Source organism: Meles meles, chromosome 15 (genome assembly GCF_922984935.1).
Source record: "Meles meles chromosome 15, mMelMel3.1 paternal haplotype, whole genome shotgun sequence".
Classification (NCBI taxonomy): Eukaryota; Metazoa; Chordata; class Mammalia; order Carnivora; family Mustelidae; genus Meles; species Meles meles.
In genome coordinates, this window is record NC_060080.1 from 23,260,211 (window position 1) to 23,287,182 (window position 26,972).

The following is a 26,972-nucleotide window of genomic DNA, read 5'->3' on the forward strand; positions in this document are numbered from 1 at the left end:
ACAGAGTAGACAGTAGGGCTTGGCCACCAGCTGTCAACAGCCGGTTCCACTTTCCTGTGTTGGCCTCAGCCCCACGTTTCCAACCTGGACGAGGGGCTGGCTTAAAGGCAGGGGAGCAGGCAGGCGACTGCCTTCCTGGACGAACTGTAGGAGAAGCAGCACCTGCCTCGCCAGCCCTCGGAGGCCTGACATCCCACCGTAGATCTGCACTCCTTTGGAAGCTTCTAGATGCTGCTTACAATGCTTATCTCTGGAGGGGGCCATGCCACTGAGAGAAAAGCATGGGCTTGAATGCAGACAGAACTGGGTCCAAATCCAAGCTGTTGCTCAAGGCCCTGAGTGGGTAAGGAACCTCCCTCCCTGGTGCAGACCCGGCACCTGGCCGACTCCAAGAGAGCCGGTGCCTGTTGGGTTTCACCCAGGACCCACCTCTGTAGGGAGCAGTGGGGGCACAGGCAGCCTTGGCACGTCTGAGGACCCCCCAGTCCTGTGACTCACGTCCTACAAACTCGTGCCAGAATAATTACCACAGCCCGACTCTCCAAAGCGTCTCCCACATCCCCTGCAGACTGTTTTTGATGGTTGACAAATGACAACAAATACACCTGCCACTCAACTGGGGAAAATGACTTGCAGTGCTTCCACTTTACTGGAAATTACAAGACACTGTTCTTGACGAGCTGACGTAGTAATTTTTTTTTTTGGCTTTGTTTTTCCTCATCTCAATCCGTGCCCCCTGGTCAGAACGGATGTTTATTGGGTTTGCGTTTTGTATTATTGACTGTGAGCCATTGTTACCTGATGTAATTGAGTTGTGAATCTTTTTAAAATAAAGAATTAGCAGCAAATCAAAGTGGCTGCCTGCCGGATCCTGGGAGGCGGGCGAGCTAGCGTGGGGCATGGTGGCCTGTCAGCGCCGCGCCTCTGCGGGGACACTGGAGGGGGGGCCGGCGGGAGTGAGCCAACTCCACTTGGAGCTACGTGAAGCTCCTCATTTCTCTCCTGTACCTGACTCTGGGCTCTGCCTCTACTTCCCAGTGGGATCTTGGGTGAGTCCCTCCTCTCCTTTGCTTGGTGGTTTTCTCCTCTGCGAAATCAGGAGGGTAAGATCGGCCATGCCTGTCCTAGCCCACAGGGTTATTGTGGAGGGGGAGTGTAAGGGCTCAGTGGATGGGAAATCTGTGTTTAGCTATATAGTTGCATTCTCTAGATGGGTCCTTGGAGCCATCAGGAGACCCCGCTGGGGTTCAGCAGTAAAGGGTGCGTGGAGGAGGCACGCCCTTCTCAGCAGTAAAGGGCGTGTGGAGGAGGCAGTCCTGGATTGCCCTGCTGAGCAAGGCTCATGGTTCAATTCTCCCTCGAACCTCCCTGACCAGTACAGTCCTACACTCCTGGAAATACCAGCGCTGGAAAGGATCTCAGCAACCTCCCTCTACAGCCCCTCCCTCTAGGACAGGGCCACTGGAGAGAAGGGGAAGCACACTCTCAAGGTCACATGACGTCACTGGCAGAATTTGGACCCAGACCCCATTCTGCCTGTAGCCCATCAATCTTGGCGCAATCTCCCTGCCTCTGACTTTCCCTGCTCTGTCTCCTCGTGGTGATGGCTATCTGCACAAGTACTCTGGCAATTGATCATGCCTGCGACTCCCTTCTGCAATTGTCTAGAACTTTATTGGCGCTGTGGACTGTTAATTTAACTTTTCTGCCCTGCGGTCTTTGCAAAGATGGCGAGGGGCTCCAGAGTCTCAGTCCTCCTGCAAGCGCCTAGTCAGTGATCAGCCCATAGTAAGAGCTGCCACAGCTGTGGGTGGACCAGGCTGAATGACGGTGTCATCCAGCTGCACACACCGGTCCCCGGAGCCAGGTGGGGAAATTGAGTGTCAGTGATGGAGACCATCAGGAACAGCTGTGGCCTGGGTCAGCCGGCAGGATTTGTTGGCTCCAGCTGGGACCCGGGACCTCTTGTATGTTTTGTCTGAGGAACAAGTGAACCATGAGAGAACTGCCGTCAGGAGCTGTGGGCTGTGCTTGACAAATGTTTTTATAAATGATCAGTGTGTGTGGTGGTGGGGCCGCGGAGACGGAGGGCAAGGAGAGATGCTGAGCCCTGGAGAAGCAGGAAGGAAGGCGTTGGGGGGTGGGGAAGGACTGATGGGAGAAGGTGGCAGGAAGAGCGGGACGGGCTGTCGACATCTACTGAGTGGGCCCTGTGTGGGGTACGTCACACAGAGTCACACGAAGTCCCTAGCAGTCTGTCTCTGCTCCCCCATGAGGGGGAGCCCCCCAGCAGCCCCAGCATCCGTGCCCTTTCAGCGCCCCACTTTGGCTATCCCCCCCACCTCCCCAGGCCCACTCAAGACATGGGCACTCAGAGCTGTGACCCAGAAATCTCCCTTCATCAGGCACCACTCTGGCTGTTGCCCTAATTCTTGCCTGTCCTTCTCAGTCAAGCTCCTTGAGAGGGCAGCTGTCACTCACCACCCTGTCTCCTCAGCCCCCAATCACGGCCTGTCACCTGGGCTCTGCCTCCTCCCTCAGTCCTGCAACCACGCTGATTCCACCTCCCAAACACTTCTTGGCCCCACCGGGCCCCTCCGTGTGCATCTCCCTGCCCCTGGCTTAGCTCTTCAGGACTCCACTCCAGCTGCCTTTCCATCTGCGGTCCCCTCCTCCAGGCGCGCATGTTCCCCAAGCCGGCGCCAGGGGGCGCTAACGGCATTCGGGATGTGAGGCTCCGGCCCCAGGGGCTCCTTCCTCCCCTCCTCTTTGTGGACAACTCTATCACCTTCAAGACTGAACTCAAGTTTTGTGTCCCTGTGGAAGCCATTCATGAACTCAGGCCCTTCCCCGGCCTCTGACAGCAGTGCCTGATGCAAACCTCCCCCGAAGGACTTTCTACATCACGCATCAATGCTTTGTTTCTACGTCCAACACCCCCGCTGGCTGGGCCTCCTCATAGGCACAGAGTGGATCTTGTACATCTTTTATATACTTAGTGCCAGGCAGTGTCCTAATCTGTGCTGAGTGCCGTCCACAGAGACCTGGGAAGCAGGAAGGGAGCAGGTCTAGATGCGGGGACATAGGTACTTGGAGGGAGTGAGAGCATCACTATTTTGACAGAGGCAAATCCAGGGGGAAGGGAAGCCCAAGGCAGGAAAGCGGGGGGGGGGGGGGGGGGGTTTGGGGGGCGATGGGGATTTAGATGTCCCTAAATCTCCCTCCTTAAGCCTGCTGTTTCCTGTCCTCCAGCCTCTTCTCCCTCTCCTTCTTTCCGGGTTTCTTCCTTTGTGGTGGTGGGCAAAGAAATAAGGGGTGGGAGATGGACTCAGGATAACTGACCGATAAGGGCACACTTTTATCCGTGTGTATCCCCGAGGGAGCTCCAGGCAATGATGGCCTCACTGTGACATACACTGACATATGGCGTCACCTCTCTCATCAGCCATAGAGAAGTCAGTGGGATCAACAACGGTGCCAGGCCTCAGGAAGCAGCCAGACTCACCCTCTTCCAGGAATGGGGGAGAGTGTAAGAATGCTCCTGCCCTTTCTCACCTTTTTCTCACCTCTTGAGAAACATGATGAGTCCCATGTCTTTCTCACTAGATGAACTGCACTTACGAAACAAGAATTAGTTAATCTGGGGAATATGTCTTCCAGAAAGAGGGCACCTGACTTGTCAACATGGATATTTTGACATGGGGATGTTTTGATGTGGTCTAAAAGGCAAATCATTAAATGGTCTGGTTCTTTGATACTAAATTATACGATCGATATGCATTACTGTCCAAGCCCTGAGCCTCCTCCTGTCAAGGTCAGAAATATCTGTTACAGCCTTTAAGGGGTTAAAAAAATCCCAAGATTTCACAAAAACAACTTAAAAACCCCAATGTTTTTCAGTTTTAACTCTTCCCTTTTTGTTCTCAGGCCAGCTTCATAATGTCCTACGGATCAATATGTCCCCTTTGCCAACCTGGACACATCGAAGTGTTACACTTCACCAGCAAGACGGCTCCTTGTCCCTGTTTCCAATGAGCGTTTGCCTGGCAATGCTGGGGGCCGCGAACTCATTTCAATATTCCAGAGAGAAAGAGAAAATGTGCCCCGATTTGGGTTGGGGTTCTATGAGGGAAGTGTGGCAATTCACGCAGATCAGAAAACTGACTAGACTTAGATGTGCTTGTGATTAATAAAAAGGAGGGGAATGAATTAGTGCTTATTTAGTAAGTACAGGTTGTCTACCAGGCGAGATCTTTTGAAACAGGGGGCCCACGTGAGGAAGTCAGAAAGAAGTCTTTAGAAACAGAGAAGTCAGGAAGTACATCCTGTGGGATCAAGCTGTTCTGGAAATGCTTCTGGCCACTGCCTGTAGCTGACGTTCTCCCTGCTCCCTCTGGTCTCTCTGCCCACGGGCGGGGGAATGCCTAGTGCACAGACCCATTGTGCGAGGCATTTGGCAAGATCCCCACTGGGCAGATATTAACACCCCCAATCCCTGCCTTTTACAGAAACAGAGCCTCAAGCGATTCAATGACCTGCTCAAGTCTGAAAATGGGTCTGATTGACACTGCCTCAAGGGGAATGCAGCCCAAAAGGAACCCTGCTCGTGGTGCCTCCTATTTGTGTATCTTTGTGGTCGGGGCAGGAAGGGACTTACAGCCCGTCTGGCTTGGGAGTCACCCTGGATGGGGATGGGACAGTAGGTCTTGCTGGGCGTTCACTGTTGAGGTGTCGTCTGCCTCCCAGCTCCTCCACTCTCTTCTTCAGGCTACTTCTTACACGTGGGGCTCTGCCCCCAGGGCTGGGCAGGCCAGCATCCCTGCAGGCGGTGGGGCCTCCCCTCCCAGGATTTCATTTCCAGAGGCTTCCTGGAGGCGGTGGTGCATGACTGCTAGGCCTCCTTTCCCTTTCTTGTTCCTCCTGTCCCCTGAATGCCTCTCAGGGTCCAGATGTGGGCTTTCGTGGAAAGAACACACAGCCTTTGGGCCAAAGGACCCTGGGTTTATCAGTTATGTGGCCTTTAGTCTGTTGCTAAGCTGCTGACTCCAGTTTCCCCCGATGGAAACAAGGGAATATCAATAATCATAGTAATAACATCTGCCTCATTGCTAAAAGGGGGAGAAATACTTGGTGAGTCCTCAGCGAACACTCCTCTCCATCTCTGGGACAGTGACTGAGCCGGGGAAACTCAGCCAGGCAGGAAGGAGAGACCTGGCCTGCTCAGTGTGGCAGATCCGGGGGTGGCTGGGTGTCTGCGACCATTTGTTGGGGAAGTGTGGGACCTAGAGCAGCTAATTTGATTGCAGCCAAACCTTGTTACTGCATTCCTGCCCAGAATGTCATTTAAAAAGCACTTAGGGCTCCCCCCGAAATGCATTTATATCGAGGTCCCAGGGGTGGGGCTACAAAGAAAACCAAGCAACCTGAGATGCTCCTTTCCTTCTGGGGGTTGGGGGCGGAGGAAGGGGAAAGAGAGCTCACATCCCACTGTGTTCAGCCGCTGGGGGCATTTGCACCAGCAAGGTCAGGATTAAGCTGCTTCCTGCTTAAGCCCGCTGTTCGCTGTTCGCTGTGGGAGGAGCCTCAGCAAGCCTGTGCTTCAGGTTTTATCCGGCCTGCATGTCTGTGTGTCTGTGTGTCTGCGTATCCGGGGGAGGCTCCCCATTCTCTGAGCCTCAGTTTCCTCTTGTGTAAAATGAAGACTGCAGCCAGGGCCTTGTCCAAAGAGCTGTGGGAGGACTACACGCAAGGGTTCAACCTAATTCAGTCACTGTTGGGGACTGTATTAGCATCACCTGGGAACCTGTTAGGAATTCATATTCTCAATGAATGAATACAACCAGCATGATGAATACCCCTTATGTCTCCCTTCACAAACTGGATCCAATAAATGCCAATATTTCGTCATATTTGCTTCATTCATGTAAAAATGGAGAGTATAAAAATTTTCTTAATATTCATATCCTTGGGCCCCTCTCCAGGCCTACGAAATGAGACACTCTGCGAGTGAGGCCGATAATCTGTATTAACCAGGTGTCCAGTCATTTTGATGGTTGAGAACCACTGGTCTGAGCCTTGCCATTAGCTTCATGTATGGGCTAAGGGGCCCATTGAGTCAGGCCTTGCTCTGTTGGAATACTGTGTAGTTGGGGATGGGTGCGGGACAAGAGCCTGAGAACAGCTGCTTTACTTATGAATAGTGAAGGCCCAGGGAAGGAGGCTCAAGGAGAAGAGTGTCATCTTTCATGTCCATCGTACGTCTTTTTCCCAAACATTTCACATGCGCTGACTCATGTGAACAGCGTCAAGCAATACTCAAAGAATCCACTATAATTACAATTATTAGTAATAAAGAATATTCTGAAGCTGGCTCATGCGTGTATATCATCTCCACAAACAGACTGTGGGCTCCTTGAGGACAGAGGACACATCTATATTGCCATATCCCATTATCCCAAATCTTCCCATCTCCAGCCCTTATACCCCACTGTGGGCCAGAGTCCGTGGCCTCTGAGCCTTGGTGTGCCCACGCACCCTGAGGGCATGCACCCACAGGCAGCACCCCATCGTCTTCAGAAGGGGAGATTTGTCCCTTGGCCTCCCCTTCCCCCATACGCACCTGTAGGTGTCGGTGGCTGGCACCTTCCAGGTCTGGATGCCTTTCAGGGGACCCTCGCTCCCCACCACCACGCTCAGGTTGGAATTCCGGTAGGCGTTGTTACACTGGGCCTGTGTGGGACCGTGGGGCCCACTGGCCCCGCACGTGGTGAACAGCCAGTGAACTGCGGCACAAGAGGAAAGGCAATCACTCACTTGGCCTGGCCATCCCTCCTCCAGAGGCTTCCCTGGGCTGCCTCTGAGCTGTCCACTCCATGGCCCCGAACCCACATTCCAATATGGCACCAAGGCCAGGGCAAGAAACACTGATCAGCCATTTAAACTGGAAATGTCTGTTGAGGATCTGCTCTGCCAGGGCCTGGTCAGATATGAGGGGAGAGACACAGATGGCGCTGACTGATCCAGCCTTAAGAAGGAGGGATGGAACTATCTAAAACACAGGATGGTAAAGAAAAAATCCCCTCGGGTTATTAGGAAGAAGAGAAGACCCCCTTCAGGTAAGACAGGCGTGGGCAGTGGCTGGACCCTCTCCTCGTTTCTCACCGAGTCTGGCCCAATGCTGGGCAAACAACAGGTGCTCAATCTATGTTACTGTGACATAATGCAATGTGACTGCATTGAACCTGCTCCCAAAGGCTGGATGTATGCATATAAGATCCTCTTAGCTTGGAGCAGCTCAAAAGAGTAAACTGGACATAGACTCCAGTTTCCCTCTAATGTGATGAAGTTAAATTCTACCTATAGAAAACATTATGAAAAAAATTAATTTGGTAAGTTTTGCTCACTAAAACGTTGAAGTGAAAAATCTTTGAAGACTTTTAACTAATTTAATGATGTGGAAATGAAAGCTTAATTTGGGCTGCTAAAATTACAAGCAATCAGATTGAGACTGTACTGGGTAGTTTTGATGATCTGGAAACTTGACGAGTGTGGAGGGGGACTTTTTGAGACACTGCCCTGACCCCAAGGTCAGAGACCAAAGTTCTAGCTGAGGTTCCAAGGCATACAGCTACACAATACTGTGTTATTCAAATCCTTTCTTGGTTGGCTTCACTTTTTTAAATGAAGATGTTGATCTGTTTGGTTTCTGAAGGTCATTTCAAGGGCAAGAAGGAGATGAATCCATTCATGTTTGGTGTGAATGGTTGATTGTCAATTTTATGATCTTTCTATACTCTAAAGGAGTTAACCTGTTACTTCCAAGAGCTAACTCTGCCTTTTTATCCATATCTCCAGCACCCAAATCCTAAGTGTGGGCTGTCCTCAAGTGGTGAATGGAAAAGGACACAGATTTAGGGGCAGCCTTATCAGTTATTGGTTGTGGGACCTTGACAGAGCTCCTTGGTCTATAAAAGTGGCTGAATTGGCATGAGATTAAAGGAAGCAAGGGATATAACAGCTTTTGTAAAGTCCAGAACTCTAAAAATATGAGTTGTGTCCATGATTCCTGCCTACACCCAGGGCAGGTACTGTTCTTGACAATAGGAAATGTGACCAGAGGCATTCCTGTCAACATGGATCCTCTACCAGCAGTTAAATCCCAACTAGGGATTTAAACTCAGTGAGTTGGGGATGAGAATGGGGACAGAGAGAAAAAGATAATCCTGGAAAGGAAGTAGAAAAATCCACTCGCTCCATATGATCTCCAACTCTTTGAAGGCTATTCTCAGATCCAATGTGTGCCTAAAGCAAGCAGCCTGGGTTTGCGGGCAGCCTTCTCAGTCTGGGGCAGAGGCATGATAATCCATGCAGTTAACTCAGTCCTGGAAATGAAAGCATATACATGTGTGATTTCTCTCTTTCCTTTTTCCTCAAGAGTGTGCTGAGGAAGAGAGATGAAGGCATGGGCATGGCACACCACCTGAGCATTTTCCCTTTCGTGGGACCCACTTTCAACTTCAGTCTGGGTTAACATTGTTCTAAATGTTGTGGGACATTCCCAGAGAGGCTGGGATTGTACCTCTTGACCATGTAGGACATTTGGTGAGGTAGGAAGAGAAGCACGGTCTTTGGATCCAGATGGGCTAACTTTTCCTATTCTGGATTTTGCCCCTGACCAGCTATGATACCTGAGGTAAATCATACACCCCTCTGAGCCTCAGTCTTCTAATCTGAATGAAGCAAGACTGGACTTAGTGAGACTACTGAATGATGACCTAAGCCAAGTGCATAGAAGAACATTTGGCATTAGAGATGCATGATGAACACAGTTTAAAGTTGTGTAACTTCCTGTTCAATTTCTAACTGTTGGAAGCAAAGACACCCAATCTCAAGATTTATGTTCACCATTCCACAAAAGGAGGGACATTACGGCTGTTTCTCAATAAAGGGATCAGTATTTTCCCAACTCAGTGGACATATATTAGTCTCAGGTGGTTTCTATACACAAAATTTTGTTTTTATTTTCAGTGATTTCTGATGGAAGGGTCCAGAGAGAAAATTCTTTCCAGAGTGGATTCCATGGGAACAGATTTGCCATCCCAGGTGAGATCCATGATTTATACAGCTAGAATTCTTTTGCTTTCAGCGGCCTTCCAGGCATGGTGGTCCTCCCTGCTCCCTCAGATGGCCCTGACCCTCATAAATCTGCTTGAAGTTGCTTGGAATCAATTTATGTTTCCCACCAGCTTTACCTCTTAGGGGTATGGGGTTTCTGAGTTCACTGCACATTGTCCAAGGGCTCTCCTGCTTCTTATGTGCATGGGTTTGTCTTGCTCAAGCTTCATTCTGTTGTTTCCCTTTGCTCATTCTGTCTGGAATCTGACATCATAGAATGTCACAGCAAGACGGGACCCTGGAGATCACTGAATTCAGTGGTCCCAGACCACCTAAGGACATTTAAAAGTATGAATTTCAGAGCTCTGGAGATTCCAATTAGTAGATACTAGGTTGGGTGATGATTGGGAGGACATGCATTTTGTAAAAGCTTTTTCAGGAGAAGCAACCAGATTTGTGAACTAGGTCCACCTACTTCATTGTTGAAATGGAGAAAGAACATTCTAGAAATGGGAGGAGATTTTTCTGAATAAATCAGCTTTAGAGAAGGAACTAGAAATTGGGGGCTCTTCCTTCTATGTCCAAAGATCCTTTGGTGGTGATCAAGCCCTTCCCATCTTCTTGTCCTGAAGACTTCTAGCCTTTTCAGATTGTTCTTACATGAGTTCCTGATCCTGTGTCCTTCCTAGGATTTTAATGCTTGAATCTGTTTTTCAAGATAAGGTTACCAGAACTGTGGGTTCTTATGGCTTTGTGCAAGGGGACAGGGACAATGTTATTCTGCTTTATTTCTGGTGTCCCTCTAAAATGCTTAACACAGCATTGGCCCCCCTCAGCTGAGCATTGGGTTAAGGCTTGCTGGCAGCAGGCCATAATAATTTCCAGATCCTTGCTTGAGAGGTGGGTTCATGGATGTAATTGGAAATTACTGCAGCTCTGAGTCTTGTGGTATTAACAGCCATGGGCCTAGGAGGGCCCCAGAAGAGGCATCTGGAATGGTACCCTGGGAGCAGGAAGAGTCTGGCAGAACATCAGGCAAGGTATCCAGGCATGAGATCTGTTCTAAGCGAAGGCAGATAGAATAATCAGTCAAGCTGGGAATTAGGCACAGATCATCTGAGTTCTTCCAGTTCAAGACCTGAAGAGGTGCTAGACGCACCAGGAAATCCTCACAGAACTTGTTTGAGAGTCCGGTTTTGTTTTTTTTTTTTTGTTTTGTTTTGTTTTGTTTTCCTTTTAAATCCATAAGCCTTGGGCTCACTTAAAACTAGGACAGACCATACCAAGCTTTCTCAGGCCCAGAGAGTAGGTAGGCCACCATAAGGGGACAGGTGAGAGTCTGGTCAGGATAGCATGGTGGGTGGACTCACAGCCTCGGAACTGTGGCCCTATAGTATCACAGCCTAGCAAAGAGCAGGCTTTAGGGGGTCATGGGCATAAGCCAAGGAAAACAGGTGCTCAGCATCAGGACTCTAATCCCCAGAGAGGCCATGGGGAGCCAGGAAGTGTCAAAAGGAAAATCCAGTAACTGGGATGTTTACAAGGCCAGGAAGCAGAGATATAAGAGAGAGGGATTGGGTCATGAAGCTATAAGGCAAAAGCCTGGTTTTTGGTTAGAAGATCAAGGTCATAGTTAGAATAGTGGTGCCATGGGCTTGACGCTGAGCTGCCAGTCTGAGAGCACAAGGGTCCTTGATTCCCCCTAGATGAGAGTCTACATTGGTCCCTGAGGCTCTGTGGAGCTACAGGAGGATCAAATGCCCCCCCAAGGAGGAGCTTGGATTGGGGGTAGGGGAAGGAGGAACTCTGGTTCTTTTCTCTTGGGGTGGGCCAACAAAAATAAGACCAAAACTATTGTACTAAAACTCATTTAGGAAAGAAAAAAAGGAACTGCTTTATCTCGTCCTACTTATACCATACACTTGAAAACTAGTTTAATACTCATTCACATCTAAATTGTACAAAGAACCCACAAACATCAAAACAGTGATTGGTTATAGACAGCTGAGTAAGGAAATGTCCATTAAACACTGGGTTTCATTTTAAGTATGTTGCAGTACCCTCCAAGAAGAAACAAATCAATTAGTAATATACCGCACAATGCTAAAAAGATAGGCTAGACAGTGATTGTACTAGTTTTATTACTGTTGCTAAGCCATCTCATCTGCTCAATTGAATGCAAAGAAATAAAGCGTGATACCAAGGAAAATAAGTTTTCAACTATTACTATTAATCACAATAATAAGGATCTGCCTCCCATTGAAGGCCTATATGACTGTACCACAGAGAAGCACTCAACGCAGCAGATGGATATTTTTGTACCATTTTGATTCTGATCCATGGAATTGAATTCTATCTGTATCTGTTGAGTGAGCTGAACTTCACGGGAGCTGTGGTATATGGAGCCATTTTGATGGCCACTGTAGATACCATTAAATAAAGTCATGACCCAAATCCAAGTAAATATAATCACTCAGCATCCATAAATGTATATGACACCATTTTTTATTATAAATTGGAAAAAGTAACCCTTTTTTGGGTACATTATGAAAATTTATAAATTGTTCTCCTTATTAGGGAAAAATAAAGGTAATACACGTATTATAGCCATCGAGAGGTTAAACATTTCTATCATCTGTCTCAAATCTTTAAATAATGGAGCAGCACCCCCTTCTAGATATGTGATCAGTGATCCTTTCTCTTTTTTTCTTGAACATTAGCAGTTATTGAGACTTAATGCTTAGCTCCATTTATTTATTGGAAGTTGCAAAATAATGATATTCAAATGATATCTTTTTCACTCATTTTTAGTTGGAATCTATAAGGAGATGCTTCCTTTCATCTACTACTTGGTTACCAAGTGGTAGAGTTCATACAGGAAGGGTGGGATAAATGCTCAATTCTTTCACCTTATTTATAGTTTTCAAGATGCTGGATTTGTTTTCTATCATCCTCCGGAGTTGAAAAATTAGTCATTCATATATCTCTATTAATCCATGAATTAAAACATATTATTGAATTTTACTTAATCACAATTATTATCCTTTAGAAGTTCATATTCTTGGGCTCCTGGGTGGCTCAGTGGGCTAAGCCTCTGCCTTCAGCTCAGGTCATGATCTCAGGGTCCCGGGATCGAGGGCTCCATGGGGCTCTCTGCTCAACAGGGAGCCTGCTTCCTGACCCCCCTTCCCTCTGCCTACTTGTGATCTCTCTGTTTTAAATAAATAAATAAAAATCTTTTAAAAAAATAAAATAAAATAAAGAAGTTCATATTCTCACATTTTTGCTCAGTGGTAGCTTCCTGAGTTATTTTTCTCCCGGGCTATCTGGTACGATGAAATATTCCTTCCCTCCACCTGGACTCAGCCATCTTCTCAAAAGCTTTGATTTCTTTTAGTGAAAAAACACCCTTTAAGTACACAATCTAGGTCCCATAGACACTTACTGTTACTGGTCTGGTGATTGTTTCTAGGTTTCTTTAGAGGACAGAGCTAAGATACTTGTATGTTGATCAGTATAAACCTACATACACATGAAGTAGATACATACATATATGACAAAATACCTCATGAGCTCACAATGATACTTTCAGGTCAAATTCAGGACTACAAAGTTTTAAATTTAATCTCTTCTCTATTACATCTGCATTTTTTTTCCACACTGAGAATCTTGGTTCTCATGAACACAGGGGATAATAGATTTAGAATATTCTATAATTAATCAGTTACTTTATCCTTCATAATATGCATAGTAGTAACTGCTACTTTACCATCATTGATATAAAAACTGAGATCAGGAAACCCTGGGTGGCTCAGTTGGCTAAGCATCTGACTCTTGATTTTGGCTCAGGTCAGGACCTCAGGGCTGTGAGATCAAGCCCCTCGCTGGGCTCTTTGCTGGGCATGGAACGCACTTCAGATTCTCTTTCTCTCTCTGCCCCTCCCCCATGATCCTGCTTGCATTCTCTCTCTCTCTCTCTCTCTCTCTCTAAAAATAGAATAAAATAAAATAAAAAAATAAAAACTGAGATGAGTTAATTTTTTTTTTTTTTTTTTTTTTTTTTTTTTTTTTTTGGTGTATGTGCTATCCTTTCTCCTATAATTTCTTGAAGTTGTACTCTAGCTACACTGTTTGGACATATCACCATTACATACAATACTTTTTCCTCTTTAACCTTTAGTTAGTCTCACTTCTAAAGGTGCTGTATGTTTAATGCTCCTAATAGTCATGCTGAAATATCTCTAGTTATTTTTGGTTGTCTGAAGCTTGTTTCCATGGATTCCTTAGGAAGGGCTCATGGGAATAATAATTCTTTGAATTCTTGGATATTGATAATATTTTTTTCCCTTGAGTATATTAAATACATTACTCCACTTTTTTCTGGTATAAAGTAGTACTATCAAAAACTTTGATGATAATCTAAATTTCATTCTCTAATAAATCACTTGCTATTTTTTCTTAGGAGCCCAATGTCCTTTTCTTCTTTTTCTTTAATTTTCAGCAATTTTACTAGGATACCCTTAGGTATTGCTCACCTAGGTTAATAACACAGTGGCTCTTTTAATAATTAGATTCAATAAGGAAAATTTCCTTGAATTATAGCTTTAAGCATTTGTTTTGTTCCCTTTCTCTGAATTTTCTTCTTCAGGCACTCCTGTTATCTGCATGTTGGATCTTCTCTGCCTATCTTGAAGGATGTCATCTTTTTTACGTAAAAATTTTTTCTCTTTTCACCTTGTATTTCTTGTAAAGCATTAACTGTGGTGTGTATTTGCTCTTGCATACTTTCTAATTTAGTCTTCATTTCTGAAATTATTTTTTACTTTTATCTCAAATTCTTTTATGAGTTTTATCACTTAGTTTTTGATCTTTTGTAACACTGGCTTATGTTATTTTTTCATGTCTTGTTTCACGGTTTTAATGTCAGCTCATTTGGAAATCGGTTAAAATTTTGATCTCTTTGGTAGGCGTGTCTTTCTGGTATGCTTTCACTTTAATGTGTGGCTGTTGTTTCGTCCTCTATGCTCTTTTAAAATTCTTATTGTAATGTGGATGGGATTTGGTCTTGATACCTATGAACTTTTATTTTTAACTTTTTAAAAAAATTTTAGTTAATCAATTAATTATGTTATGTTAGTCACCATATAATGATACCTATGCATTTTTACATGAAACTGATTTTCTAGGACTCTTAGAGTTCAGGACTTTTCTAACTTCACAGAGCTCCTTCTATTCTTTTCTTCATATAGTGTTGAAAAATACGAGGTTTGCCTTCAAACATTTCTGGCTCTGTTTCTTTCCTTCATATTTATCTGGATATCTATCTATCTATCTATCTATCTATCTATCTATCTATCATCCATTTATCTATCTGTTACCCTATCCTACTCAATGTTTATTTGACACCCAGAAATTTCTCCTTAGTATGGACTCTTTCCTAGTGGCCCAGTCCCCCTAGCTCTTTCAAACATCACCATGGCCCCTTATACTCACATATCCTTAGACTGGACAAAGCCTCTCTCAGATTCAGCAATGGTTCTCAGATCAGTTGTCAAGTTATTTCCAGCGAGTATCTGTCAGTGATTTTCTCATGCTCTTAGGTTTATAAGATAGCCTGTTGTCTTCATCTCCTTTCTCTTGCTCAGATGCTGATATCAGACAGATCTTATGGTGGTTGTACTTTGTCCTCATCCATTTTATTTTGGGTATTTTAAAATAAAAAAAAATTTTGTTGTAAATGTCCGTGGGCTTTCAGTTTTGATATACGGTTGCTTTGCGTTTAGATTCAGAAAGATAGACAACTATGCTGGTACCACACTATGACTGCCATCTTCACAGAATCCTCGAGAAAAATTGTAATGTAAGAATCACTTGAGGTCACTTGCTATGATTAGCCCTTTTATATCATGTCTCTGGTCAGGTCTGTCGCCCTCATTTCTACTTCTGGGGCTGCAGGGTTTTTCAGACTACATATCAGGGACATCTCCAATGACCATGGCCTAGAACTCGCTGTTATATCATGTCTGCCTTTTTTGGCATAGAGGCCACTAAGTATAATTTAACTTTTTCTTGATAGTGCCACACAAGACTTAACCAGTTGTTTAGGGCTATTTGTCCCTGCATGAAATGGCCTCAGATATAAACACTTTATACTAATTCACTTTCTTCTCTCTCACTGTCACGTATGTTTTCTTAGTGCTTCAGCATGTTCTACTACGTATAATTTTATACTCAGTGTTGGGTAAGCGTGTGAGAGTGGCCCCCTATCTCTGCATCAAGGTGAGGACCAACTAGCTGCCGGAAGCCTTTATCTCACAGTTTTGGGATATATTGATATTTTGGTACTTCTATTTAGTAGATGGTGGAAGTTTCTGGAAGTCTAACTTTAGGTAGAAAGACATTATATGATTTTGAGTCAACAGAGCCAGGACTCTTAAGGCCTCCAATTTCCATGCATTAGTTACAGCCCATTTATGTAGCATGTCCCTCCTCCAGCAAGTTTAGCTCCTGAAAACCATGTTAGGTCAGCAGATAGGGAAGAGGGAAGAATCATTTTATCTTACCAGATAGGCGACTATGTAGAAAAGTTAAATCTGGGGCTAAATGAGGAGAGGCTGGTCACGTTTACTCTTCCTACAACACAGTTCTCAGTTGGTGAATTTTCCATGTTCTGGCTTGCTTCTTAGACTGAGTTTCTTTGCATGACCTATGCACACACACGCACACTCTCACACATACTCTCACACCCACCATGCAAACTCTCACACACATACTCTCAAACACTCACACACACTCACACACCATACATACCCTCCACACACTCACACACCCACCACAAAACTCACATGCTCACATTCACTCTCACACACATCACACAAACTCTCACACCACACTTACGACCCACTCGCACACTCCACACACTCACACACCACACGCACACACACACACAGCCATGTTCATTTGGGCAAAGATTTCTGGTCATTACTCTTTTGTTCTTTTTTGCTGATGAGACATTAGGAGGTGTAAGAATAATTAAAACACCAGCCCTGTCTTCTGTGCTAGATATGCTCCTGCGCGTGATCTGTGTTTTACTGTTACATCATCATCTCCTTTGCCCCTCACAAAACCTAAAAAACCTGGGGGACGTAAAATACCGAGGTTCCCCAGAGAACAAAGACCAGAGACCCATGTCCCTCTCTGCTGGGAGAAAGATATCCCTTCATGGAAGGGATCCTCTGAGCCAGCTCCCCATCAATGGGCAACAAGGCAGGGCTGTTGAGATAAAAGCTGTTTTCAGGACAGAATTACCCTAAACAGTTCTGACACCCGGCAATCTGAGGGAGTTTTTAATGGCTCCTGTGATGGCTGCTTGTTGTGTTCTCAGCCACCCCCTGCTCCCTGAGGGAAAGTCAGTAACACAGGAGAGAAGGGAAAGGTCACGGAAAAACACTCTCCTGAAAGCGTAGCTGTAAAAATTAAGTTAAGGGAGTCCTCAGGGCTAATTTTGTTATTCCCTAGTTGGCTTCAGGCCAGAGTTGTGTTAATAAAGTATTTGATAGGGAGAGGGGTGTTGTAGACGCACCCATCTGGGGGTTACACATAATGGATTTGGTTTTGAGTTTCAAGTGGGAATTGGGGGTGGTTCAAACACCAGCCTTGCCACAAGCATGCCTGAAGAGTCATTGATTTCTGACCATATCTGCTCTTCTCCATGGATTCAAGGGGAGAGAAGACCTTAGTCTGGTGCTTGACCATGGGGGTTATGTTAACAGGATTCACTGCCTCGGGAGAGAGGGGCAACAGTACAGGAGGCCAGAACCCTTCATTGCTTTATTATTGGTAGTTCTTGCTTATTGTCTGGTTCTAAGTCATGAAGGGTTAAATCCTTACAAGGCCTTTGTGACTGGGAAAACTTCTGACGGATGGACAGATGAAGGCCACTGGCCAACTGGCCAAGTGATTTGGAACTAGAAAGAACAAATGTCCTGACTTCGGGGTCTGGGTTTGGATCCATCCAAGATCAATTAGATCTATCCTAAACCAATTCTAGGATTAACTAAGGAAAAAGGACACCTGAGAGGGTGGGAAATCCAAATGTCAAGGGCAGAAGGGAAAGTAGTGGGGTAGTCGGGGAAGAGGTAGGACCAAATGGTGGACTGAAAAGAGAAGGCAAAGTCTCTGAGAGGGCTGGAGAAAAGGGGAGAAGAGACACTTCTTTTTTATTCCTGCCTCTGATGCCACCATGGTGGCTGGAAATGCAGCATCATAAGAAACAAACATGGGGAAAAGGCCAAGAAGATCACAGAGATGTGCATCTCCCCATCATCAGGCCCTAAATTAATGACACGAGTCACCTATAAGGCCACTGAACTAATTGTCAGCAATCATCTATAAAGTACTTTTTGTTATGGCACTGGGCCCTTCCTTGGGCTCCCAGCCGTTGTCTGGGTCCTACTTCAATCTGAATGGACCCTTCTAGAATCAACGTCTCCCACCTGCTTAGAGTAAAAACAACAATGATCAGAGACTCCTGCTGCTATCCCTCAAACAGTGATGCTGGCTTAGAGAGGGAGTATGTTTCCAAAACTTCTTTAGACACTGTCCATGGCCTTCAGCTTGCCTTTCCCCAGGTGGTGAGCCAGGCATTTGGGTCATTCTCCCCACCTGGCCTGCTCAGCCCAGGCACGCCCCCACCCCACTTTCTTCACCCACCCTTGGCTGCGTCTCTGCACAAGGTCAAGTCACAGTCAAGACCTTGACCTTGATGAGAGTTGTAGCTATGTCATGAGGGCCTTGGAGGTTTTCCAGGCCATGTCTGCTTGGGAGTAAAAAGTAGGACTTCAGTGTTAGCAACAAATAGCATCGTTGTTTCCGCTCTGATCCACACTTGAAGGAATCTGAAATTTTCTTTGTTCACACTCCCATCATTATAGCACAAATGCACACACCACATTTGCTTTGCCACTGTCATTTCTGTCCCCTTAACTTGCTTTACTTTTTTCATGGAACATCACTCTCTGAAATATATCACCGTACACTTGTTCATTGCCCCTCACCCTCACTGGTGTGTAAGCTCCGTAAGCCTATGTGAGGCTTAGACGATACTATTCACTGCTTTGTCTCCAGGGCCCAAAACAGTGCCAGTCACATAAGAGGAAGTTAATACATTTCATGAAGAACCAAACAATACAGAAAGAAGGGAGTAGGCCAAATGCCAGCCCTCAAAGCCACTCGAGGGGTCGGGGGGGGGGGGGGAGGAGCTCGTGCAAGCCGAAAGTACCACGCATGGTTTGGTGGGAGCGCCTTTGGCCCTTCATGTTCCTGAATTAGCCTTAGAGCAAGAGAGGGTGGAAAGATTCAGGTAGTCCTGGTAGAAACGGGTGTTTGTGGAAAGGGATTTTGTCTCTGGGCCATGACTGCACAACAGAAAGGGGTAGGCTCCTGAGGAGACAGCACACATCTCCACGCTGTCATTCGGACACCAGCACACACTCACAGGCATACAACCACACCTGCAGGACTGAAATGAAGGGAGCCCCGCAGTCTTGAAGAGAATGCTTGGGTCCTACTCCTTAGTAGTGTGGACCCTCCACTGACCTGCCTGTTGATGGAAACTGTCAACGGATAGACTGTATAGACTAGTTAGTAGGACCAAAGTCATAAACCAGTTGAGAGAAAAAGAGCCCTCTCTTCCAGGGAGTCATTCTGAAGCCCCAGCGAGTTTTCCTGATTCTGTCAGGTTGTTGGACAAGCCCAAACCATGCCTTATTTTCCTCACTTGTTAACATTAATCTTGGAATGGGATCAATCTGTCAGTCACTTAAAAAAATAATAATTAAATGGGTAAAATGTGCTCACATTATTATGAAGATACTGTCAATATTCGCTATAAAAACCAAATCAGGCCTCTCAGATCCAATCTCTTGGGATTTGATTAAAAAACTGCTCCTGGAGGAAGTCCTGGAGTCCTCATCTGACGGAGATTTTGACGAGCCTTAAAAGACTAAAATTCCTCTTTCTATTTAGATCAGTGAGCGGGTCTTTTTGGGGCAATCCTCTGTAGCCCCACAAAAGTCATGTATTTCCCCCAAATGCAGTTCGAGGGCTTCATTTGCAAATTGAAGATGAACTGTGTTGGGAGAGAACTGATTGTAGAAGAGCACCCAAAATGCAAAATACTACCCCTCTGCCCTTTTTAGCTTTAAGAGTGCAGAGCTGGGATTTGCTTGAAACTTTTGCAAAAAAAATTCAGGAAAAATAAAGTCAGAACACACACTTATGCATTAAAAAAAAAAAGGTGCACAGCTCATAGTTTGGGGAGGAGGAAGATTATAAATACACTGAAAATTTAGAGAGGGCAACATATGGAGGGAGGAGTGAGCCGGCCCAATGTTTTCCATGATATATTTTAATAATACTGTTAATAACAATATCATAAGAACATTTTATATTAGCATATTCTTTTGTACCCTTCCATGCCTGCTAGAGATGAGCTCATTTCCTCACTACAATAGCCAGTTCTGAGAAAGAAGTGTGGCAGGTAACTGTTCTCCCTGCTTTACACACGAAGGAAAAAACTGGGGTCCAGAATGTTTGATTCTACTGAAATCACAAAGCTAGAGCCTTAGTCTCCAGGATTCTTTTTGTTTGTTTTTTTTTTAATAACATGCCTCTAGCATTTTATTAACATATAATGTAGTCTCCAGGATTCTTGACCAACCCATTTATCATCTTGCTATGGACTGGCCCTCATGGGGTGTTTTCTGAATATTTAAGTGTTGGATAGGCTTGAATCTGCACGATTTCTCAAAGCTTCCTGGTAATCAGGTGATCTCTGGCACCCAAAAGCCCATTGCAGAAGGTTCTAAGATGGTCCCAGTGATCTCTGCATCCTGGTAGTCACACCTTGCTTAGTCTCCTTCCTTTGAGTATGGGTGAGACCTGTGCATTGCTTCTAAGCAACAGAATATGGTGAAGGGGATGGTATGTCATTTCCATGATTACATTACATAAGATTGTAACTTCCATCTTGCTTGCAGACTCTCTCTTTGTCTTTCTCCCTTTCCCTCCTCCTCCTCTCTTCCTAGGCTTCTCAAGGACTGCCAACAATCATGTGAACTTGGGAGGGACATCGTCCCTGGTTGAGCTTTCAGATGAGACCCTGTCCTAACTAACACCTTGATTGCAACTGTATGAGAAACGATAAAGCAGAAAACCCAGCTGAACTGTGTGCTTAGTTTCCTGACCTGCAGAGACGAATATAACAGATGTGTGTGTTTTAAGCTATTGCATTTATAGTAATTTGTTATAAAGCTCTAGATCACTCTCTAGCAACCCCCAAAACTCCCCATCTTCTGTGTAAGCACCGAGTGTGGAGGATCCTGGCTAGGCTGCATTCTTCTGGGCATCTTCTCTCTCTTCCTCGATTCAGTGATGGCTGAGGTGATTCCAACTCTTGTTCCTTTTCCTATTGCCAGTGGAGGAGCAAGTGGGGGAGGGGATCGCTTTATGTAATCTAGAGTTAGTATTTCAGCCTTTCTCCTCTTAGCTTCTCTGTCCAACTCTGGGCCCCGATGAATTAAAACAGAACAGGACAGAACAGAACAAAACAAAACATCTCTCTGTCCAGGACCACTGATGCTTTGCTGCAGCAAGCAGAAAACTGAATAGGCTCCAAGGGTATGCAGGTTTGCTCTGCAGGCTGAACCAGCAAGTCTGGGAGTAGGGCAATAATTAAAAATGATCTTTCCCCAAAACAAGTGCTTAATGTATTTGCGCTGATGGAGGGGCCTTTTGTATTCTGCTGGTCTTGGAGCTAAATGATCTTAATCAAGCCATACTGAGACCAGAGTTCCCGGATCATTTGTTGTCTCCCACTTATACAACCTTTCACTGAAACAAATGGGTAAAAGCAACATGTTTTTTTAGGCCATCCAGAGAAGAGAAAGGCAGTGAACCTGTCTTCTGCTAACAGGAGCCATGCCCTGGTGTTAAGCCATTTTATCTGCAGCTTGGCCGTGATTCCAACCACCACACAGCATTAAACTGGGAGTTCATGAGGTGTTTTTGAGGCCATCAGAGCTAGATGATGCCCTGCTGTTTGGCCAGTGGGGCCCAGGGTTGGGAAGTTCTGTAGTAACAGCATAGTTTCCTTCCTTTCTTAAAGGACCCTAGAATTCTTTTCAAAGAGGATGCTCAGTTCAATAGAATTCGTAATGTGCTGATCTTGGATGAAGACCTCCTCACCATCCAGCACAGGGTAAAATCCAAGCCATAGAGTGCGGAGACCCGTCTGAATTCCAGATGTGATCTGAATTATAAACTGGAAAGGGAGCCAGGATCTTCCTCGTGCTGAGAGAGCAGTGGTTTCATCTCAGGCTTCTGAGGACCCAGCTCTGGGTAGTGCATTTTTCAAGAGCGGTGCTTTGGTCCCCTCCCAGCAGCAGGCCCCGGGGCACCCAGCACCTGGCTTGGCACAGAGCACGCATACTGTACATGCTTGTTAAGCTTGGTGAATTGAACTCAGCCCTACATGATTTTTTTTTTTTTAAGTGTTGGGATTCCGGGAATTCTAAGATCACATTGACTAGAAAGCAGCAATGTTTTCTGTGTTGAATGCTGAGCTGAATTTCCTGAGTTGGAAAGAAAGCCAGTCGATCTGGATGCAGCAAGAGCTTTTCCCTTTTCAGCAGCTGGGTGGTATTTGGGATTCCTCCCAGCGGGCATGGGGTTAGAGATGGAAGACTACCGAGGCTGTCAGCTTGAGTCTGGAGCCTGGCTCTGCACTTGGCTCGGGGGACAAGCCACAGAACCTTTCTGATTCTGTCTCCTCACTTCTGAAATGAGGAAACAGCCCTGGCTCAGAGAGCTCACTTCATGTCCTGCTCTTTCAGCCTGGGACAGACATGCCCTCCCCTAATCCTGTCATCGAGCCTATGAAATAGAAGCACTAATGAGAAAAGCACCATTTTATTTTATTTATTTTATATTTTATTTTTGACGTGGGGAAGCAAAGGCACAAAAAGGAGAAGGAAGTAGCTTAAAGTAAGTGGCATAGCTGGGACTTGAACCCAGGGAGTCTGTGCCAGACACAGAATGGGTGAAGCGGCGTGGGAGGTTCGGGCTTCCGGTCAGGGAATGAGCAAGTCACAGGGATGAGAGATACAGCGCAGGGAGTCTGGTCAATGGTATCGCAATAGTGTTGTGTGGTGCCAGGTGGGGTCTACACTGGGGGATTGGGGGTGGGGCATAGCATAACGGGATAGATTTGCTGACTCACTGTGTTGTACGCCTGAAACTAATGTAACGTTGTGTGCCCGCTATATTTCAACAAACAAACAAACAGCCGTGCCATCCGGCTTTCTGTTAGTGACATCTATCCTCGGGGAGCCTGGGGCGCTGTAAGGACCAAAGGAAAGAAGCTGAACGTGCTTAGATCCAAGGGGGCAGCCTGCAGTGGTGGACTACTGGCCTGGAAGCTGTTGCTGGTGGGGGCGACCTCCGGGTCGGGGGAGTGGAGCGAGCAAGCCTCCAGCTCAGCCCTCCCCTCCGCCCTGCGCTGTCCCCAGATCCCTGTGGAAGGGCTCTCTCCCCCTCGGCAACCACGCAGGCCACGTCTTGGGGGTGCTGACGGGGTCTGCAACACACAGAGCCTCTCGCACTGGAAGAGACTCTTGAAGGGCGGTCATGAGGCTCATTCATCAGGAATTAGTTCCCTGCCACGTCTTTTCCAGGAGCCCGGGCGTGTTAGCTCCCAGGGAAGGGAGCCGCTCTCAGATGAAGAGTGACATGGTAATTGGCGGGCACTGAACCTGCCGCGGGGATGGGGGTGGGGGGGGGGACATGAGCCTTGTTAAGGCTGGTGCTTCATGTGTGCTCACGAGCTCCCTTGCTATCAATAGGTGATAATCCATGATACTTGGTTAAAAAGCAGGCCAGCTGAGTGGGAAAATGGCCGGCCACCCAAACTCGTCCCCAGGATTCCATCTACGGCCCATGCCTGCCCAAGTCCCAAGGAACTGCTCCCCTCAGGTGAATGCGTGCTGACAAAAGTGTGTTCCGTGTGCACCAGTGAGGACTGGGGTGCACAGAGGGGTGCCAGTTAGCTGCCATTATCAGCTTTCTTATGTGCGTGGGGGGACATCGTGTGACTTGGGTGCCGTTTGGAGGATGGGTGAAGAGGCAGATGTGCTCTAAGCAAATTTTTAGGCACAGAGGTTTTTTTTTTTTTTTTTTTTCAGAGAAGACATTCCTCTACAAGACTAGTCAATGGTAGAATTCCTTTAAGATTAATCACAGCTTGGGGCACCTGCGTGGTTCAGTCAGTTGAGATTCTGCCTTCGGCTCAGGTCATGATCTCAGGGTCCTGGGATCGAGGCCCACATTGGGCTCCTTGCTCAGTGGGGAGCCTGCCCTTCCTCTCCCTCTGCCTGCCGCTCCCTCTGCTCGCGCTCTCTCTCTCTCTCAAATAAATAAAACCTTAAAAAATAAAAAATAAAAAAAAATTGGCGTTCCAAATGTTACCTGGCTTAGAAAACTTAATTTCTCTACACGATTTAAAAACACTCCATGTTTTTTTAGCCTTTTACACAAGTTGTATAACTTAAGGCAGGTTTACTCACCCCCTGTGGGCCTCTTTCCTCATCTGTCCAAGGAGGATTACATTAGAGTCCCAGCTAATGAGATAACACATATGAAGAGCCCAGGAAGGTTGCTGACACCCAGCACCGCCCAGTGACTGGTGGTTTTCGGGTGTGAAAAGAGGACACGACAAAATGCTTTGCTGTCTGAGAGAGAAAGACTTAAAAGTCTGCCATGTGACTCCAAGGAAGCCCCTCCCCTTCCCCAGGCCTAGGTTTCTCCTTATCTGTGTTCAAGAGGTCAGGCTGCCCTTTGGGGTGCAACACTTTACTTCAAATCAGGCTTTTCTTGAGAGTTCGTTAAAAATGAAGAGTGTGACCTCCTCTTCCTAGACATTCAGATTCCACAGGTCCTTGGGGACCAGGAAGCTTGATTTTGAAGGAGCAGCCCTCTGGGTCCTCCCTCCCCTTGCAAGGTGACCAGAAGCAGATGGCATGAGGCTGCACTGGGAGAAAGCCTGGGGTGGCTCTGGGTCCCTGCTGCTCTCAGGAAGTCCCAGATTCTGTCACTGGGCATCTCTGGGGAAGGTTGTTAGTGATGCAATGGAGAAGAGCATCCAAAAGTTGTTCACCTCAACCCCCTCCTCCCCACTGCGGGGGTGAGTGGGTCTCCCTGGGGCTTCTGTTCTTACTTGTTTCCTATCCTCCCCTCCTGCCTCCCAAACTGGCCCACAGTAAGGAGCTAAGGCAAAAACAGTGACCCCAGCTCCCTGCCGCTTGTAGGGAGCTACGTGCGGTGCCGACAGGATGCTATGATTTGTTTGGGGCTGGATTAGAGTACATTTATTTGGTCAGGAACTCCAAGACTCCCCACTATGTGGGCGTGCCACCGCAGTGAGCTAGACCCGGCCTGCAGCGTGTGAACGCAGAAGGTTCTGGTGGAAATGAGAAGACAGGTTCCGAGCGAGGGGCCCGGGCCCTGGCAAGCCCGCCTTGCCACAATGCCGTCATCCCCAGAAGGGCACGCATGGACCATAATGGCTCTCACTACAAATTCTATTAACTCTAATAGTTGTTCTGTGGTGAATGGATAATGCATTTAGCAGAAATAGAGTCAATCAATTTATATGAAACACATAAAACTTTCTCATTGAAATTGGCATCTGTTCTTGAACCGTAGGAGCGTGTGTGGAAATGGACAGTCTGCCACCCTTTCTTCTGGGCACATTAACAGTGCCATGGGTTAATTAGAGAGATGGGCCAAGGAAGCTCTCTCTGGCTCCCTTACACTTGCTCCCTTCAGCCCTCAAAACCACGGGGCTGGTGATGGGGAGGGACCTGGAGACTGTCTACTTTAAACCTGGACTATTAAAAGAAGCAGTTTTCTTGCCTTTGCCTGTGTTGACGTTAGCGGCTCTCCTCTGAGCTCTGCTACTTGGGGGCCTTACTGACACGCCCCAGCTGTTAGATGAGGAGAGAGAAGGTCATGTGGGGGCAGGACCCTCCCCAGGACCACAGCCTGCCAAGGCTATGCACAGACCTGCTGACTCCTGGTCCAGTGCTCTTTCTGTGGTCCTGTGTCCCTGCCCTTTGGCAAGAAATGTGTACTCAGAAAGCAGTAAACCAACCATCACTAACCAATTCAGAGGCGAGAGTGTAGTTTGATGCCAGGGCTCCATGAGCTACTAACATTTGTGGGTTGGGCCCAAGGTTTGGGCTGGTTCTCATGTAAGTTTTCTGCTCTCCCTATATAACACATGAGCTCACAGGAGAAAGAGAGAGGGGTAAGGAAGCTGAGGCAGGGTCATGGGCCTTGCGGGTCTTGCCTGTCCTTTTCTGGGCTTTGGTGGGGGGTGATAGAGCCTGACTGTACATTCATTACTTCTGAGAGAGAGAGAGAGAAAGAGAGAGAGAGCTCTGCAGCCCCGTGATTGCATTATCCCAAGCATTTGGTTAACGTAATTGTATGTGCAAAGCTGACAAATGTAATTTTCCCAGACTTAATACTTGCCCCGTTTTCTCTCTCAGTTTCTTCATCTGATTAGCTAAAGTGACTCAGGCTTCCGAGAAAGCTTCGTGAAGCACCTGGACAGGCTTTCCCCTGCCTAGAAGCTCCAGGCGCTCAGCTCTGCCCCGTGGGCTTTGGGGTGAAGGAACCCCTAGAGCTGGAGGTCAGGGCCTAGTTGTGGGGCTGACTCAGGGGACGTGCAGAGTGTTTAGGGAGACCTGGTTGTGTTGTGAGTGACTGTTTTTAAAAGCCCCCGTGTAACCTTTTTGTTTCTAGGAGGTGCTCTAACACTTGCCAGGAGGAGAGTGGAAATGCCACCAGCTGCCCTTGGCCCAGCCCCGTAGAAACTTTATTCCAAGGAGCAGAGATTATTTAAAATTATTTACAGTCATTGAAAATAACGTGGAGGGGTTGGGGCTCGGCCGAGCCGCACAGAGCCCCGAGGCCTGGACCAGTCCCTGCTGCCTGCCCGCCTCCCAGGCCGCCTCCCGCGCTGAATGTTGGCAAGGACATCTTGTTATCTGATCTCCCCCATCCTTGGCTGGAAGGCTGGGAACTGATGTATTTCTTGGACAGGCTCGGTCTTTTGTCTGGGAAGCCCTCTGCTCTTCCCCATGTTCAGTGTTACTCTCTGGACTTGGCTACCTGGAGTGGCTTAGTTGGCTGAAAGAATGTAGACTTCAGGGTCACATCCTGGCTCCATTCCCTACCCGCTGGGGGACTCATCCCTCTTCTTGACCATCTTCTCATCCCACAGTGATAATGACAACATCTTTTCCTGGCCAGAGTGAGGTCTGGAGGGGTTGGTGTATGAAACACCCCAGCCCAAGGTCAAGCAGGCAGTCGGTCTCCTGATCACTCCTGCCCTTTCCCTCCCCTCCCACTGCAGTGCCCACCCCACAACCCCCGCTCCTTCTTCTCTAGAGGCCCTCACAGGCAGAAGCTCAGAGCTGGGCCTAGCTTCACCTTGCAGGCCGTCACCTGCTGGCTCACAGGCCACCCCTCCCCGTCTGTCCATGCTCCCTTGTAGACTGGAGTTCTTTGACCACCTGACCTGGGTCTTGGTCCGCTCAGCATCTCTGAGCACTTAACTGGCTCAGAGGAAGCGTACAGGGACTGTGTGTCATTCTAGATGAAAGCTACGTGAGGGAGGGCCATGGTATGGCCCCTGGGTGGCCTGATCTCCCTGACCATGAGTGGCACCCAGGGGGCGTGATGGGCTTTGTCCTGTGGGGGTGGGAAAGGGTGACCCTGCTCCTGCTTTTCCTGAT

At 47.0% G+C, this 26,972-nt stretch overlaps 1 protein-coding gene across 1 annotated transcript in view; it reads right to left on the reverse strand.

Annotated features, from left to right (window-relative positions):
* The window catches only part of ALK (ALK receptor tyrosine kinase), a 680,782-nt gene that overhangs the window by 47,341 nt on the left and 606,469 nt on the right, over window positions 1-26,972 (reverse strand). The window contains exon 12 of the mRNA XM_045978692.1: window positions 6,620-6,782. Coding sequence (XP_045834648.1) covers window positions 6,620-6,782 — 163 coding nt within the window. The remainder of the gene's footprint in view (window positions 1-6,619; window positions 6,783-26,972) is intronic.